The 17,608-nt window shown below is 42.1% G+C and overlaps 1 protein-coding gene across 3 annotated transcripts; it reads left to right on the top strand.

Moving 5' to 3' along the window:
• Positions 1 to 5,026: 5,026 nt before the first annotated feature.
• On the top strand, positions 5,027 to 8,574 carry LOC100283030 (Amino acid transporter-like protein). Of its 3 annotated transcripts, none has more exons than XM_008660418.3 (6): positions 5,027 to 5,369; positions 6,063 to 6,498; positions 6,943 to 7,095; positions 7,194 to 7,397; positions 7,479 to 7,944; positions 8,036 to 8,551. In XM_008660418.3, the coding sequence occupies exons 2-6, from the start codon at positions 6,075 to 6,077 to the stop codon at positions 8,166 to 8,168; spliced, it is 1,380 nt and encodes a 459-aa protein (XP_008658640.1). In that variant the 5' UTR covers positions 5,027 to 5,369; positions 6,063 to 6,074; the 3' UTR covers positions 8,169 to 8,551. The 3 variants fall into 3 exon arrangements, with proteins under 3 accessions (XP_008658640.1, XP_020399255.1, NP_001149404.1); XM_020543666.2 differs by having other exon boundaries at positions 5,030 to 5,457; NM_001155932.2 differs by having other exon boundaries at positions 5,173 to 5,384; positions 8,036 to 8,574.
• Positions 8,575 to 17,608: the final 9,034 nt, after the last annotated feature.

Here is a 17,608-nt window from a genome sequence, read left to right as displayed (position 1 = left end):
CACTGCTAAACGTAGCAATAAAGACAAACATGTATAGGCAAAATTAACATCACACCCAACATAAGAATAAACTACATAATAATATTCTTCGCTGCGTACGAGATCCTATAAACAAGAACCACTAAATTCGGAGCTACGATTATTAAGTTATGAATTTCCGAAGTTATTGAGTACCTACAATAGCATAACTCATGTGAATAATTTTAGTTCATGTTTCATGGCCAAACAAATTTACTAAGTGGTAAACAATATTAAAACAAAATTAATGTCTCTGGAATGACTCGATTTGAAACTAAAATGGATTTAATATGAATTATACAAGTTTCTAGCATTTATTTTCTCATTAAAAATCATTTTCTAATTACTTTTACTGGATTTTCTAACACTCTGGACAGGGCGCATAAATATCAAAAACTGCAGGGGCTATCACGCAAAAGATCATAAGACTCAGGGTTCCCCCGCACTGGATGGCGGGTTAATTGTGACAAAGGGCAGGGGTTCTTTAGAAAAAAGGCATGGCCGAACGGGTACCGATTAATTTTGGCCGCCCGATCTGATAACAAGGGACCATATTAGATTGACTTTATAAACGAACCGGTATGCAGCGGCCACCATTGGATTGATGATCCATGGACTAAAGCCATCCACGCCATCAGCAAATCTGAACAGTCCGTTATCAAATCGGCGGACAGCGCGCCACCGCTGGCATTCTAATCTCAACCATTGGTTGAGGACACAACGGCGCCCGCACTTTCTTCCTCCAGCTAGCGCCCAGGCAGCAGCACCCTGATCCCCGCGGCGGCAAGCACGCCAGAGTTGGACAAGCCGGCGTCCGAGGGCCATACATCCTAATCCGTTCGGCGTTACACAGCCCAAATATGGATTCGAAACGTTGAGGGGATTCTAACCTTGATTACGACGGTGTAGAGCACGGACCATGGTTCACGGCGGCCCTACGGCGGATATCGATGGCTGCACTCGTACGGCGGCGAGAAATTCCCAAGGTAACGCGAATTCGCGCATACCACGCTCCTTCCAGCACGCTCCACACATTCGCCCGAGCACCCTCGACCGTCCGCGGACTCCAAATCGGCGGTGAAGGCCAGATATGGGGGCGTGAATCCTTCTCTGTTCGGCAACCCACAATCCTCCATTGTTCTTTGCGCACCGTGACAACTCTTCGGTTCAGGGCGCAAGAGATGGAGGAGGAGGTCTCGGCTTCGACTGGATTTTATACCCAAGGCCCGAGTCTGACGAGTGCTAATCCTAGCGGGGATTACGGGGATTCGGTCACTGGCTTTGTCGTGCGTTTGTTACAACCTGAGAAGAAAGAGCCGAGCTAGGATTTTGCGGACGGGAGTTGAGAGGATCACGGTGCTTTCTTTTGGGGAAGAAACGACTGACAAGGCGACCCCACCTGGCAGAGACCACGAAACCGGACGCGCGCGCACGGGGAGAGAAACAGAGGCTAGCGTGTGGGTCAGACTTGACAGCACCAAAAGTGGGCTGCGCGGGGTGAACTGCGTAGGCCGCACGGTGGGATTGAAGATGGGCCGAGAGTAGAGGATCGAGCCCAGCCACCGTTTTTCTTTTTCTGATTTTCTTTTTTTCCTCTTATTTTCAATTCTCAATTTGAATTTCAAATATGATTGTGAATTTTGTACTCAAGTTAAAGGTAGAATTTAATCGTACCAGTATGGATTTCATTTTGTATTGTGTAGTATTTTTCTCTTCCCTTTATATATCATTTCCATTTGCTAAAGTGTAAATTAGGATAAATCCCAATTTGGACATTACCATTTATTAATATTAAATGCACAACCAAATAAACTCCATCATGATGCATGGATTATTTATGTTTTATTAGAGAATTATTTACTTTTAAATATGTTTTCTTAAAAATTCTCATGAGTAGAAGGCAATGCACATAAAGATCTATCCTTCTTTTATATTCCAAAAGTTGGGTATTACAGTCTTGGGCCTCAAAGAAACAAAATTTTGTAGCTCTTTCTACCGCCGAAGCCGAGTACATTGCCGCAGGCCATTGTTGCGCGCAATTGCTTTGGATGAGGCAAACCCTTAGGGACTATGGTTACAAATTAACCAAAGTTCCTCTCCTATGTGGCAATGAAAGTGCAATCCGCATGGCGGATTATCCCGTTGAGCACAACCGCACTAAGCACATAGCCATTCGGTATCACTTTTTGAGGGATCACCAACAAAGGGGGGATATCGAGATTGCATATGTTAGCACCAAAGAACAATTAGCTGATATCTTTACCAAGCCACTAAATGAGAAAACTTTACCAAACTTAGGCATGAGCTAAACATTCTTGATTCTAGGAATTTTGATTGATACTTTGCACACATAGCTCACTTATATACCTTTGATCATCTCTTTCATGTGCTATGACTAATGTGTTTTTCAAGTGTATTTCATGCTAAGTCATAGATTGAAAGGGAAATGGAATCTTCGACGAAGACAAGGCTTCCACTCCACTCCATCAAATTATTCATCCTTCGCCGTCGCTCCACACCGCTCTCCAATTTGGTATAATCTTCACTCCTATATTGTTTACCAAAGGGGGAGAAAGTTTGAAAAAGGGCTTATATTTCACTCACAAAATATCCGTTTTTGGCGATTCATGCCAAAGGGGGAGAAAGTATTAGCCCAAAGCAAAAGGACCGCACCACCACCAATTTCAAAAATGTAGTCTTTCAATTTGTATTAAAAGAAGTTTTCAATTGGTATCTTATTTTTGATATAATTTCAAATTGGTTTTACCTCTTTCAAAATTCATATCTAAAACCCTCTTGAACACTAAGAGGACAATTTCATTGAGGGGGAGTTTTGTGTAGTCAAAGGAAAAAGCATTTGAAACAGGGGGAGAAAATTTCAAATCTTGAAAATGCTTCTCAAAATCTTATTCATATACCTTTGACTATTTGCAAAAGACTTTTGAAAAGAATTTCCAAAACATTTGCAAAACAAAACAAGTGGTGCAAGCGTGGTCCAAAATGTTAAAATTAGAAGAAAGCATCCATGCATATCTTATGAAATGTATATTGGTTTAATTCCAAGTAACCTTTGCACTTACCTTTTGCAAACTAGTTCAATTACTCCAGTTATATATTTGCTTTGGTTTGTGTTGGCATCAATCACCAAAAAGGGGGAGATTGAAAGGGAAATAGGGTCAAACCTTTTCCTAAATGATTTTGGTGGTTAAATTGCCCAACACAAATAATTGGACTAACTAGTTTGCTCTAGATTATAAGTTTTACAGGTGCCAAAGGTTCAACACAAACCAATAAAAAGTCCAAGAAAGGGTTCAAATAAAAAGAGCAAAAGACAACCGAAGGCTGCCCTGGTCTGGCGCACCGGACTGTCCGGTGCACCAGGGAGAATCACTCCGAACTTGCCACCTTCGGGTTTCTGGAATTGCCCTCTGCTATAATTCACCGGACTGTCCGGTGTGCCAAGCGGAGTAACGGCTACAGCGCCAACGGTCGACTGCAAAAGTGAACAGTGAACAGTGCCGACTGCGCGCGCAGAGTCAGAGCAAGCGCCAGATGGCGCACCGGACAGTGAACAGGACATGTCCTGTGCACCATCGGATTGTCCGGTGGCCCACATGTCAGAAGCTCCAACGGTCGAACTATAACGGTTGGGTGACGTGGCTGGCGCATCCGATAGTGTCCGGTGGCGCACCAGACTGTCTGGTGCGCCCGTCGACAGCAGAGTTCCCCAACGACCATTTTGGTGGTTGGGGCTATAAATCCCCCCAACCACCACTCTTTAAGGCACCCAAGCATTCACTACTCCTCATTCAATACAACAGCAATACACAACACTCCAAGACACAAATCAAAGCCTCCGATCAAATCAAAGTCCACAATTCAACTCTAGTTTTTAGGACTTGTGAGGAGATCGACTTGTGTTCTTTTGTTGTTCTTGTTGCTTGGTTCGCTTTCTTTTTTCTCTTATTCTTACTCTCAAAGCCTTGTAAGCAAAGCAAGATACACCAATTGTGTGGTGGTCCTTGCGGGGTCTAAGTGACCCGGGAAATCAAGGAAGGAAGCTCACTCGGTCTAAGTGACCGTTTGAGAGAGGGAAAGGATTGAAAGAGACCCGGTCTTTGTGACCACCTCAACGGGGAGTAGGTTTGCAAGAACCGAACCTCGGTAAAACAAATCACCGTGTCATGCGTTCTTATTCGCTTGTGATTTGTTTTTGCCCTCTCTTTCGGACTCGATTATATTTCTAACGCTAACCCCGGCTTATAGTTGTGCTTAAACTCTATAAATTTCAGATTTGCCTATTCACCCCCCTCTAGGCGACTTTCAAATAGCCACGACTATATTGTAACCCTCATCGATATAGTGGAAAACTCAATTTGTCACCTAGTGACAAACCTGAGCAACCAGAGGAAGAAGTTGAAATAGATTCCAAGACAAGTTAGCTAACTCCAATGTAGATGTATACAATCATTTCAGGCTTGGTCGAACCACAGGATAAGTCACTTGTCTCTTGTTTGATTTCTTATTTGTACTTCTCTACTTATCTTTGATATACACTATTCTTGAATTGCAAGATCTTTTGAGATAGAGACTGGTATTTCGCTACGATTTAATCGAGCTGATCTTCATTTCGGTGTGATCTATACTTTGAGTAGAGTAAGAAAATTCTAGTTTTTGGATTAACTTTATATTGGACTATTCACCTCCCTTTAGGGTCTGTTCGTTTCTGCAGGAACGCACCAAGAATTGTTCCTATTGATCAAAACTTAAACAAATTAGAGAAGTAATCCGGTTCGGAATAGTTCCGGTACTCCGTTCCATAACAACCGAACGGGCCCTTAGGGGTATCAGATCCGTTTTCCCTCAAAGGAAACTTTCAATGTAAAAATAAAAACATTGGAGGAGTTATTTGGATTGACCATGTTCGTTTTCTTCTCTCACTGGTCAATGATCCAATCAGATTTTCAGAAGCTTACTTATCTTTATAAAACAATACAATATTTATAAAACAATACAAAATAATGGTTTGAATGATACGAGCACCACCTCGCCCTCGCCAGATTCCAAAGGGAGTGGGCCAGGCAAAGTCGGCTCTTGCGTCGACATCGACGGGGAGAAACAGCTGTGGGCAGGCGATGAACTGTAGCGCGTGACAGTGAGGGGATTTGGTTGGATCCAATGTTTGGTCGGTCTGCTTGCATCACCTGGTTGCAGCTCTGCATTTTCTGGCTATAAAGCGACGGGGCCCTTGCGCTGGGCGCGGAGACTGGAGAGGGCGAGAGTCCTCCCATCCACAAGTTCTTAGCTTTTGCGAGATTGAGATCCGGCTGGGGACAGACCGACAGAGGAAGGTGAATTGTGGGAAAGTGCGTGCTCTCGGCTCTTTTCCCGTCTTCCTTGCCTTGTGGTTTTGTTTTGGAAGAGAGGATTCTTGCTTGGGTAGGATTGGGTAATTTGAGAGTTCATTTCTCGGGATTTTGTGGCTGTACGAGGCTTTTCTGAGGCCAATTTAAGTAGATGAAAGTTGTTCATTTGAGTTTGAGTTGTTGAGTTATGTGCTATCTGCAATGTTGTATTGTTTCATAGAGTAGTTGTTTGTTGATGTGAATTGTGTTGGAAAAATGAATTTTGGGCGTGCTTTAGCCGACCTACTTAACTAGTATCTACACCAAGACGATCCTGTACCCTTAAGATTTGTTATTAGGCCCTTTGCTTTGGCTGTCCTCTTACTTTTGTTTCAGGAAGTTTTTTTGTGTGCATACTGTTTGACTATGAATGGAAGACGTGTTATCGGATTGTTTTGTTCATATAATGGATCTATATATTTCATTGCTTTAAGGCACTGTTCATACATAATTACATGTATGAGAAGGTTTGTTCTGAGTAAACAATATATAGAAATGGAAATCAAAATAGAGAGTGCATAACTCAAGGCAACCTAGATCTCATCATAGTAATATTCTAGTAAGAAAACAATTGTAACTGGCTATTCAAATCAGTGATTTATTGCACCAAGTTTCTGACTTAAAAATTTTCACATCCAGGAGGACAGAAAAATGGGGATTGGAGATGGATCTTCAAATGGGAACCAGCAACCGGTGCATAAGGAAATACGAGATGAGACCACACCACTTCTTCCAGTCAAGGTGGAGGAGGACGAGGGGTTTCATGAGTTCAATGGAGCTTCATTCTCTGGGGCAGTTTTCAATCTGTCGACCACCATAGTTGGGGCTGGAATTATGGCTCTTCCAGCAAGTATCAAGATGCTGGGCATCATCCCGGGGATTCTGTTGATCATCCTTGTGGCACTGCTCACAGAGGCATCCATCGACATGCTTGTAAGGTGCAGCCACCAGGGCAAGATTACATCATATGGGTGGCTGATGGGCGAGGTTTTCGGGCAGTGGGGGAGAATTGCGCTGCAGGCCTCCGTCATCATAAACAATGTTGGCGTGCTAATTGTTTACATGATTATCATTGGTACTCTTAAACTCAGCACTCTACATCTAATCTTATTTTTGAAAATTTGAGATGCACACTAAAATGACTCGGTATGAGTAGTTATCCCAGTATACTTTTTATTCATTCAGCCCAGTATACTTTTTAGTCCTTTTTACCTGAGATCATGACACACTCTTTTTGAGCATGCCTCTGGAGCCCCAAATCAATTTTTCCTAAGGATGTTCATATACAATATTTTTTTTAAAAAAATTCGTTCCATAGCTTTAGATATGGGTTTCTTCAGTATATTACTCTCTGTTAATTCAAGAAACTTACCTATGACCTTTATGATGATAGTTTCTCTCCTGTTAGAGAGAGAAAGAGAGAAATATTCCCGTTGTGCAACACCTTGTGCCTTAAACTGAACAACCTATGCAATGGAGAATGTACTGAAATTGATACTGGTTCTTGATACTTTGATAGGTGATGTATTATCTGGAACAACATCAGGCGATGTTCATCATCGTGGTATATTGGAGGGCTGGTTTGGAGCTCATTTGTGGAATTCTCGTGCCATTGTTCTTCTTGCCACAGCTCTTTTGGTGTTCGCTCCGTTGGTGAGCTTTAAGCGCTTGGGTATGTGTACATGTTTGCGCATTTAAAAAAATTATCCTTCAACATATGCACTATTGTTAGCTGCATACTATTAAACTAAATCTTGTCATTTTCTGCAGATTCATTAAGATACACATCTGCGCTATCAGTTGCCCTGGCAGTAGTTTTTGTCGTAATTACTGCTGGGATTGCCATCATCAAACTCTTCAATGGAACTGTAGCGATGCCCAAACTTTTTCCAGAATTAGATGGTCTTAATTCTATCTGGAATCTTTTTACAGCTGTCCCTGTTCTTGTTACGGCCTATATCTGCCACTATAACGGTATGTGCTATCATTGTGAAGATACTCTTCTGATTATTCAAACATCCAGATTCTAAATCCACCATGTTCATGTTTCCACAGTTCACAGCATTGACAATGAACTTGAAGACAGAACACAGATCAAGCCGATTGTGCGAACATCGCTGTTCCTGTGCTCCAGTGTTTACATTGCCACAAGTTTCTTTGCTTATCTCCTCTTCGGTGAAGGCACACTGGACGACGTGCTCGCCAACTTTGACGCAAATCTTGGCATTCCATTCAGTTCAGTCTTCGATGACATAGTGCGAGTGAGCTATGCAGCACATGTCATGCTTGTCTTTCCCATTGTCTTCTTTGCCCTCCGGCTCAACTTGGATGGGTTGCTCTTCCCCACGTCAAGGCACATCTCTCGTGACAACAAGAGATTCGCCATCATCACCGTCTCTCTCCTCGCAGTAATTTATCTTGCTGCCATTCTCATACCAAGCATCTGGGACGCGTTCCAGTTTACTGGTGCCACAGCTGCTGTCCTGATTGGTTTTATATTTCCTGCCATGGTCATACTTAGGTAACTCAATGTTTAGTTCTTGGTGTATGTTGCCTACTACTAGCCAAGCCATTTTGTATAGCATGTAATATCGTGGCTTGAATTTCTGCAGGGATTCTTACGGAATCGCGAGCAAGCGCGACAAGATTCTGGCTGTAACCATGATCGTGCTTGCTGTCCTGTCAAATTCTGTCGCCCTATACAGTGACGCGATGAACATCTTCCGTAAGAAGGAAGTGGCCTGATCTCAGATTTCAAAAGTAGTCAGTGCTGGATGAAGAATGGTCTCGCAATGCAAGACTCGATGGTACGAAGGAAAACGATGCGCTTGGATTCCGTGAAGGAACGATTTCTTTGTCAGCACCTCAGAATTTGGCCACTTGAAAGAATCTGATGCTTGAAGTTTCCTGGTTCTGTGTACACAAGTCGGCTCAATGTCAGAATTGAGCCGCTTGAAATATATTTAGTTATATTCTATGCGGAGAGTAGGTCTTGGAAACAGCCTTTTCCACAATAATGTACAGTTATTATGCCAATTTCTGAGTTCAGTTAAATTTTGTGAAATATGGACATGGGCGTCTTGTCTCGATTAAAATTGAGAATGGTATGATTGCACATTACGTCGCTACCATGTTTGTTTTTGCCTTCCTGCTGTAACCAAGGGGCGCCATTTTCTCGAGCTGAATCTTTCTGCGTCTCGAAAGGTCACGACGCCAAGCAGTCACGAGACCAAATTATTAGACGCTCCAGCCAAGGCTGAGGTGAGAGGGGTCGCCGCTCAAGAAACAGAGATTGCCAGTTCAGCACACAATTTCATGCCTCTGTTCGGATTCTTAGCATCAAGCGTGCCAATGAGCGTAGTTGCAGAATCGTGGGGATCTCTAGTTTCCATGGGGTCTATCGTTCTGTCACTAGCCACTTGTTTTTGTCATCAATCAACAAAAAAAAAATGTAGCAACATGTTTTCTGTCACTAGCAATCATGTTTCAGGTAGCAAACGGGCACCCACCCCTAGTGTATGACTAGGATTGATGAGTTTGTCTAGGAAGAAACTCTTCACATAACGACAGTCTAATCAAACCATGAATATGAATCTATGATAGATTAATTACAGGTGGCGGGGTTACAGCCACAAGTTCCGGCGTTTAGACAGGAGCCAATCGGAGATCAATTCAATGAGGGACTCGATGATGACATGTTTCAATGAATAACAGGAAAAAGGAAAAAAGTAGGTTAAAAGAGTGATTCAGGGTCACAAAGTCCGTAGCAGTCTAGGACTAACAATTGTTTATTCTCCCGCTTAGCCCATCTCGTGAACATCGTTTCAACTTTGTTGGTCTCTTGATTTGACATTGAGAATCAAGACAACACGAGTTACATATATGAACCTTCGTCTCTGAATTAACACTTCCAGGGAGTGTTAGCACGGAGGAAGAAGGTTACTAAGAGGAGATGTGAATGAAATAATATGGGATGAAATAATAATGTACAATGGAGTGTGAAACTCATCACATATGCCTTAGCAATTTTATTCCACCCTTTATATTAAACAAGTTTATAAATATACCATCAGTTCCTTAACACAATGTGGTATGAAGGTTCTTCGAAGGCTAAGCAACACGAAACTATAACCCTCAAAAAGATGAATTTATGTAGGGTATTATTCACCTATTTATAGGGAAGGTGAATAGCTTCGTAAAAAATTACAAACATACCTATGAAGTTTACACACATGTATTACAAATGACGCAAAGATATTGATGACTTTTCTCTTTCTTGCTGCACAAGTCTTGAACTTCATATCCTTGGCATCTTCATGTCCGAAGTCTCATCCGTGCTTAAACTAGTGGCTTCGGTCCACACCTTCGCCATTCGCACGCTTTAGCTGAAGCTTCTCTTTACAACGCTTCGACTTTTTCTTAGCAATGTCCTGGTTGAAGGCCAGCTTCGTCCGTTATTAGCTATGTACCTAAAACACATTTGTTTATATCGAAGTGAAGGTATAATGAGGACCTTCAGCAGAGTAGGCCCCCAATAGTAGCCCCTTGCGGAATGAGTTCGTTTCTTCATAACGAGCTTAGATCGTAAAAAATAAAATTGGGAGGTCTTGTGCCGAAGGTCCGAAATACACCTTCCCGAAGCTCGTTAAGGAGAATGTAGAACGCTTCAGTAAAAGATGTTGATCTAGAAGTTAAACAAACATGGAGAAGTTGAAGGTGGTGCGCGAGAACTCTTTTTCGCGACCCGCGTTGCTTCACACTCATTTCTCAATATAAAGATAGTCGAGCAGGTGAGGGCAGGCCACATTTACTGCCATCAACCACCTGCTGCTAAAATTTATTGTGCCTCCAAAACTTCCCATCCATTGTTGCTTCGGAAGCCTGCTTCGGCTAAATCATCTTCGTAGACAATTTCCCCAAATGGCTAGAATTCGTTCCACCGCAAAGCTGATCACGCCTACCTCTTCGGAGGCGCGTCAAGAGACCATCCCGATCTCCGAAGCTATGAAGGCTTCGTCATTATCAAAGCATGTCCAAGAGCTACCCAGGGACATGCCTTCAAAGCCAAGTTATATTGAGATTGGTCATTCCACTTTGAGAGAGAAAGACCTACAATCTATGAAGAAGCTCAGTTATTTTAGCAGCAAGATCAATGTGCGCCTCCCTGGAAATGAAACAACCCGAAACCCAGGAAAAGACAAAGTTGTTGTGTATAAAAGCTTTTTCAAGGCAGGACTTCGACTTCCAATGTATAAGATGATTGCGATGGCGATGCAACATTATGAGGTATATATGAATCATCTAACTCCGAATGCCATAATTCGCCTTAGCGCTTTTATTTGGGTTGTACGAAGCCAGGGGGTCGCACCGATGCCAGTGCTTTCTGCAGAGTGCATGATTTGCACTATCAAACAAAGGTCAAGGGTCAGACAGGCCTCCACAATAACTTCGGTTGCTACAACTTCACGTATCGTAAGGATAAAGCTGGCCCGATCCTTGCATATCGAACCAAGTGGCATGGAGACTCGATGAAAGAGTGATTTTATGTGGAAGTTGACTCTAAACAACGCAAAGATTTCAAAGGTATGCCGATGAGCCCTTTGAAGATTAGCTTCGGTTTGAAACAACTGATGTGTGAACTGAGTGAAGCTGCTGAAGAGTGCTTCAAGGCCTTCGATGTAGTCGTGAAAAGGATTGGATCTCGAGATTTAATTCAAGAAGCGCTTGCTTACAACATTTATCCAACTCAGACTGGGTGGAAACTACCGAAGGAGGTGAAGTCGAAGGATGGGGAACTTATTACACTGGCCTTTGATTTTAAAGAACAATCTTCGTACAAAACTCCTTCGGCTGGATGGCTTAGATTAATAGAGGAAAAGTGCAATGAAATCTGTAGAAATTATCTAACCAGAGAGCACGAAGATATGTTGTCTATCTTCGAAAGCTGAGGGTGGTTTAACAGGTTTATGAATGCCATCAGATTCGAGTACCCAGACTATGAAGATCCCGAAGTTAATGCTGAAGCTGGGGAGAAAAGGAAAAGAGTTGCCAATGGTGCCAGCAAAGCACCGAAGAAAACTGCCGAAGCTGATACTGAGAATGAAGATGAGTCCGAGGGCGATGAAGAACCATCTTCGGGCCCCAAAAAGAAGGCCATGATTTCTTCGAAGAATCATGCTGCTGCGTAGGAGCAAGGGAAAGGGAGTGCCACAACCACATCATCTATGGTCTGCACAAGGATTCTTGAGGTAATGACACAACCATTACCATTCTCCACTCTAAGTCCCTTGGGACCGATACAAACTTGGTTTATGCCAAGTACGAAGGAAACTGACGAGGGCGATCAATCTTCGGGAGGTAAAGAAATTTCATCTGAAGAAGAAGTAGAGAGCTCACACATTTTGGGTCTTGGAGGTGCTGCCTTCGGAGGTTCATCATCCTCCGAAGAAGATAATGAGAAGAAGACTGCCAAAGGTGGCGGGTCTTCAAGGCATGAGAAGGTAGAAGGAGAGCTGAAAGAAGCATACCTTACACTTGAGATAGACGCAGATGAACCAACTCAAACTACCGAGGAAGAAATAGATGAGCTCGGTTTCTTCGTGAGGCATCTTGGTGGTGGTGAACTCAATGGCAAGGATGCTTCGGAGTTAGAAAATAAAGGCGAAGCTATGGGGTATGGTCTTGGAGCCATGCTCTTTGGAGGGGGGACAAAATGCTTTTGTGTATACCTAATCCTGACAAGTCAAAAATTGTAAGGAATATCACCCGATGTATTAGTTTCCTAGAGGTCGAAGACCGTCTTAGCTAGGTTAAGAAGAGGAAACTTTCTCATAGCTTGACTTATATTAGTATCAAGGTAAGAAACATAACTTTCTAGTTCATAATCCAGCTTTGGAAAAAGTTATATTCAACTAAACTGTTGCATCTTCGCAATGCAGGGACTAATGCTAAGCAAAGCTTTAAGAATTCAGCAGGAGAAGGAGGAAAAGGAACTATCGACACTTCAGGACGAAGTAAAAAACTTCAGAAATCTCTAGAGGAGAAAGAGACCAAAATAATATGCTTAAAAGAAAAGGTAGCCATAGTCAAGAAGGAAAATGAAGTAGTAAAGGTGCATAATGCTGGTATGACGAAGATGAAGAAATAGGATGAATCGATCAGTGAGCTTTGAACCAGTCTCAAAGCTACGAAAGAAAACATTACCAGCAAGGACAAAGAAAATTAGAGGTTATTAGAAACTTTAGAGAAGCTTCGGGATAATTACTTTGCTATTGCTTCCCGGTGCTGCAATACTTTGAAGAAAATTTTTCTTCAATTGGTGGAACTTCAAGGGCAGCTTCACATACCATTGGGAACATCGAGGGGGCACTTAGCTGGATAGAAATAGAGTTGGGAGAAGTTGAATCAATAATCAATGCTCGTAGTGATTATTGTGCGATGATCGGTCGCGTGGAATGGCTTCGGTACTTGAGAAAGCCGGTTGCGACCATGTTGAGGTCGTTGGAGAAGGTAGCTTCAGCATGGCAGTTAATGATATCAAAGCTCCTTTGAAAAACATACTGAATGCTGTAAAGAGATTTTTCTTCGAGCTATGGAACAAAGGTGGTCGATAGCTAGCTGTCCTGGAAGCTAAATAGTATACTCGGAAGCCAAAGACTATACTCAGAAGCCAAAGAGTATACCTCGAAGCTTTATTTATGAACCCTCTAGATACTTACCATGTTTCTTTTTCTATAGAGCAAAGAGTCGAAGAAGTCGAAGAAAGTAAAGAAGTGAGAGAGGGCTGAAGCTTAATTGAATCATTAGGCCGAAGGAACTTCTATATTTTGAAACAAACATTTTATGCGGTTAAAATACTGCTTATTGTAATATAAAGATTTACTTTATGTTACTTTTCCCATTTTACTCTAAATTCTTTGTTGCATAAAACCAAATCTTATTGGTATTTAGCCGAAGGCAAAAAAATATCTTCCCTTCTTTTCACTCGGAACATAGCCTCTGAAGATTACCTTTGATGGTTTTTCGTTTGTCTAATACATTTCACCTAGCACCTTCATGCCTGTTGATAGCAAACATTTATGATTAACTTTGGCATCCCCAGAGGAACGACGTCGGAGCATCTTAGATATTTCAGCTCTGTGTTCCCTTAGGAACGACTTCGGAACATTTTTGATATTTCAGCTCTGCATTCTTATATGAATGACTTTGAAGCTTTTTCACCCTTATGTGGTGACAAAACTTTAGCTCTGCATTCCTTTAGGAATGACTTCAGAGCTTTTTCACCTTACTTGGTGATATAAACTTTAACTCTCTATTCCCTTAGGAATGACTTCAGAGCATTTGCACCCTTACTTGGTGATAAAACTTTAGCTAAGCATTCCCTTAGGAACGACTACAGAGCTTTTTCACTTTTACTTGGTGATAAGGCTTACCTTCACATTGAAGGCTTGGGAATTGGTCTCTTCGCTGATTTTTGATTTTCTGCACTCAAAGACACTACTTCGGTGTAGTTACTTTTTTCTCGAGAAATGTACCTTTATTGATTTTAGGTACTCTATACAAATATTACATCTTCGACCCCATTAAAAACCTTAAACCCTTATAAGGAAAAAGGGTGCTGAAGCTTAGGCATTAGATGTAATATCTTCGAAGCTCATCGGCATTCCATGATCTTGGGATGTTGTTTGCTTCCATGTCTTTCAATTTGTACGAGCCTGGCCTATTCGAAGCTGAGACCAAGAAAGGACCTTTCCACTTTACTTGTAACTTTCTTGTTGTGTCTGGGTTAGCTACCCTTCGGAGCACAAGATAGGGATGGCAATGGGTACGTACCCATTGGGTAGTACCATTCCATACCCATACCCATAAAAAATTCTACCCATCAGGTTATCCATATACGCTCGTGGTATATAATCTTACCCATACCCGTACCCGCGCGAGTAAATTTACCCATCGGGTAACCCATACCCGCTAAGGAAGTCATAAATTCTAATATACTAATTACTCAAAATATCAAATAAACACACAAAAATAAGTTCAACTTCAAATATAATAAATCATATGATTGCCTAACTTGATAGCTAAACAAATGATAGCTAGAGAAGGATTTTATTTTTGCTAAGATGAGCTCTATTAGATGATTATAGTAGTATAATGTGGGTATATTTTACCATTGGTACACGAGTATGGGTAGTACTAACTCATACACGTACTCATCTACCCAACGGGTAGAGGTTCTTGCCCATTAACATACCCATGGGTAAAGAAATCATCTCGTACCCGCCTTCATATCGGGTAAAACCCATCGGGTATTCTAGTTTTTGGTACCCATTGCCATCTCTAGCACAAGATGATCTGGTGCTATGTTCTTGAGTTTCACTTTTCTGTCTCTCCATCTCACTGTTTCTTCTTGATTCTTTCTTATGTGCTCGATTGCTTTGAGTCTCGACTCTTCTATTGTATCTTTCGCAGCTTTTTCATTGTCTTGATCTTGAGTCAAAGCTATGACTCTTGCTGAAGCCAACTTGACTTCTTTGGGGGTAATAGCTTCATCCCTCGAAGAAAAGCTCGAATGGTGTAAAGACAGTAGACCTTGATATGGATGTGTTGTGATTCCACACAACTTTGATAAGCTCTTCAGTCCACTTCCCTTTGGCCAATCCAACCAGAGACTTTGTGATTCCCAGTAGAATTATACCATTTGCCCTTTCAACTAGCCCACTGGACTCTGGGTGCCTAACCGATGCAAAATGTATATTTGTTCCCACTTGATTGCATAATGCTTTGAATGCTTCGAAATCAAACTGAGTACCATTAGCAAAAGTGATGGACTCCGGGACTCCGAAGTGACAGATGATGTTTTGCCAGAAAAATTTTTGGATGGTCGTCGAAATTATCGTTGCCAAAGCCTTTGCTTCGATCCATTTGGAGAAATATTCCACTGCCACCACTGCATATTTCAGGTTTCCTTGTGCTGCTGGCATCAGACCTATTATGTCCATTCCCCATCTTTGTAAAGGCCATGTAGGTTTTATGAGCAGAGTTAGAGACGAAGGTTGCTTTTGGTCTCTTGCACATGTTTGATAATTGTCACACCTATGTACAAACTCCGCTATGTCCGAAGCTGCCTTCGGCTAATAGAAACCTTGTCGAAAGATTTTTCCCAATAGAGCTCTAGGGCCAATATGTGATCCACATAGTCCAGAATGAATCTCTTTTATCAACCCTTGACCTTCGTTTCTAGATATACACTTTAGCAGAGGTGAACAAACACCTTCCTTGTACAACTCCCCTTCTATAATCTTATATAGCCTTGTTCTTGCCTGCATCCTCTTGATGTATGCTGCATCATTAACTAGATGATTTTCCCAAAGCAAAGTTATAATCTCCATCCTCCAGTCTTCACTATGCGCAGGAGACAAAGTTAAGATAGCTCTTTCCATCAAATCCACCAAAGGTGCCCTTAGTACTTCAAAATATACTTCGGGGGCAAGGGGAGCCCCTGAGCGGTAGATTTGACCAACATATCAGCATGCTCATTGTCCAGTCTTGGGATGTTTTTTTACTAAAAATCCCTCGAAGGAAGATTCCATCCTTTCGACCATGTCAAAGTACTTCTCTAGGCCTGGGTTTTTACTTTGATTGACTTGTCTACCTAGCCTGTGATGACTTGGGAGTCTGATTTCAATACTACCCTTCTTACGCCCATTGCTTTTAGCTTCCTCAGCCCAAGGAGTAGGGCTTCATATTCTGCTATATTGTTTGTACACTGAAACTGTAGCTTGGCAGCATATGAAGTTCTCACTTTGGATAGTGAAACAATAATTGTTGCAGCACCTGCTTTGATGGATCCCCACGATCCATCACATAAAAATCTCTAGACAGCTTCGTCTAACGAGGTAGCCTCGTCCTTCGGGGCAAGAGTCTAATCGGCAATGAAATCTGCCAATGCTTGGGATTGGATGGATGATCTATGAACGAAGTCGATGAAAAACTCATTGAGTTATGCTGCCCACTTTCCAATTCAGCTCGAAGCCTCTCTATTTCTTATGATATCCTTGAGTGGTTGAGATGATGGCACAATAATGTTGTGGGATTGAAAATAGTGCTGAAGCTTTCTTGAATCCATCAGGACGACATACATAACTTTTTCCATCTCTGTATAGTTTCTTTTAGATGGACCCAGAACTTTGGACACAATGAAGACATCCATCTTCCTTTTTACACCTTCGTCTACCACCTCTTGAACTAAAGCAGCACTCATGGTTGATTGCGAAGCTGACACATAGAGCAATAGAGGAACCCCTGGCGAAGGTGGGGAGAGTGTTGTCAGCTTTATGAGGTAATCCTTCAACTCTTCAAAGGCTTGTTGTTGAGAAGGTCTCCACTAAAAGACCACTGCTGACTTTAGGACTTCGAAGAATGACATGCTTCATTCTAGGAACTAATATCGAGATAAACCTATTCAGAGAAGTAAGTCTTCCTCCTAGCCTCCGAGCACTTTTCCTTAATTTCAGTGGCTCCATCTAAAGTATTGCTTCGATCTTGTGTGGGTTTGCTTCTATTCCCTTCGTTGACACTAGGCAAACCAAAAATTTGCCCTTTTAACTCTGAATACACACTTCTTAGGGTTCAACTTTAAACCAGCCCTTCAGAAATTGGCGAAGGTTTCTTGAAGATCTGAAATATGGTCTTGCTGCCTCATTTTTCTTACAATGATATAATTAACATAGGTCAAGACATTCGTGCCTAGTTGTGAGCTTAGCACCTTGGTTGTCATCCCGCTGAAGCTTCCATCAGCATTGTTGAGGCCCTTAGGCATCCGAAGGTAGTAGTAAGTACCACTTGGGTTACGAAGCTAGTCTTCGGCTCATCTTCCTTCTTCATCCATATTTGATGATACCCTGAGTAGCAATCCAGCAAACTCATGAGCTCCAAAGTAGTGGTTGCATCCACCAAAGAATCAATTCTTGGTAGTGGGAATCATCCTTCGGGCATGCTTTGTTAAGGTCTGTGAAGCCAATACACATCCTCCATTTTCCATTGGATTTCTTGATCATGACTGTGTTAGCCAACCATTCTAGATATGCAACTTCTCTTATGACTCCGGTACTAAGCAATCCCTTGACTTCGACCTTTACACCTTTGACCTTGTCCTCAGACATCTTACGAAGCTTTTGCTTGCG

Source organism: Zea mays, chromosome 9 (genome assembly GCF_902167145.1).
Source record: "Zea mays cultivar B73 chromosome 9, Zm-B73-REFERENCE-NAM-5.0, whole genome shotgun sequence".
Taxonomy (NCBI): Eukaryota; Viridiplantae; Streptophyta; class Magnoliopsida; order Poales; family Poaceae; genus Zea; species Zea mays.
This window is presented reverse-complemented; position numbering and strand designations above follow the sequence as displayed.

Coding starts and splice junctions, on each gene's coding strand:
- LOC100283030 (NM_001155932.2), top strand. CDS start 6,075: ATGGGGATTGGAGATGGATCTTCAAATGGGAACCAGCAACCGGTGCAT. Junction 6,499..6,942: donor TGTTTACATGATTATCATTG/GTACTCTTAAAC, acceptor ATACTTTGATAG/GTGATGTATTATCTGGAACA. Junction 7,096..7,193: donor GGTGAGCTTTAAGCGCTTGG/GTATGTGTACAT, acceptor CATTTTCTGCAG/ATTCATTAAGATACACATCT.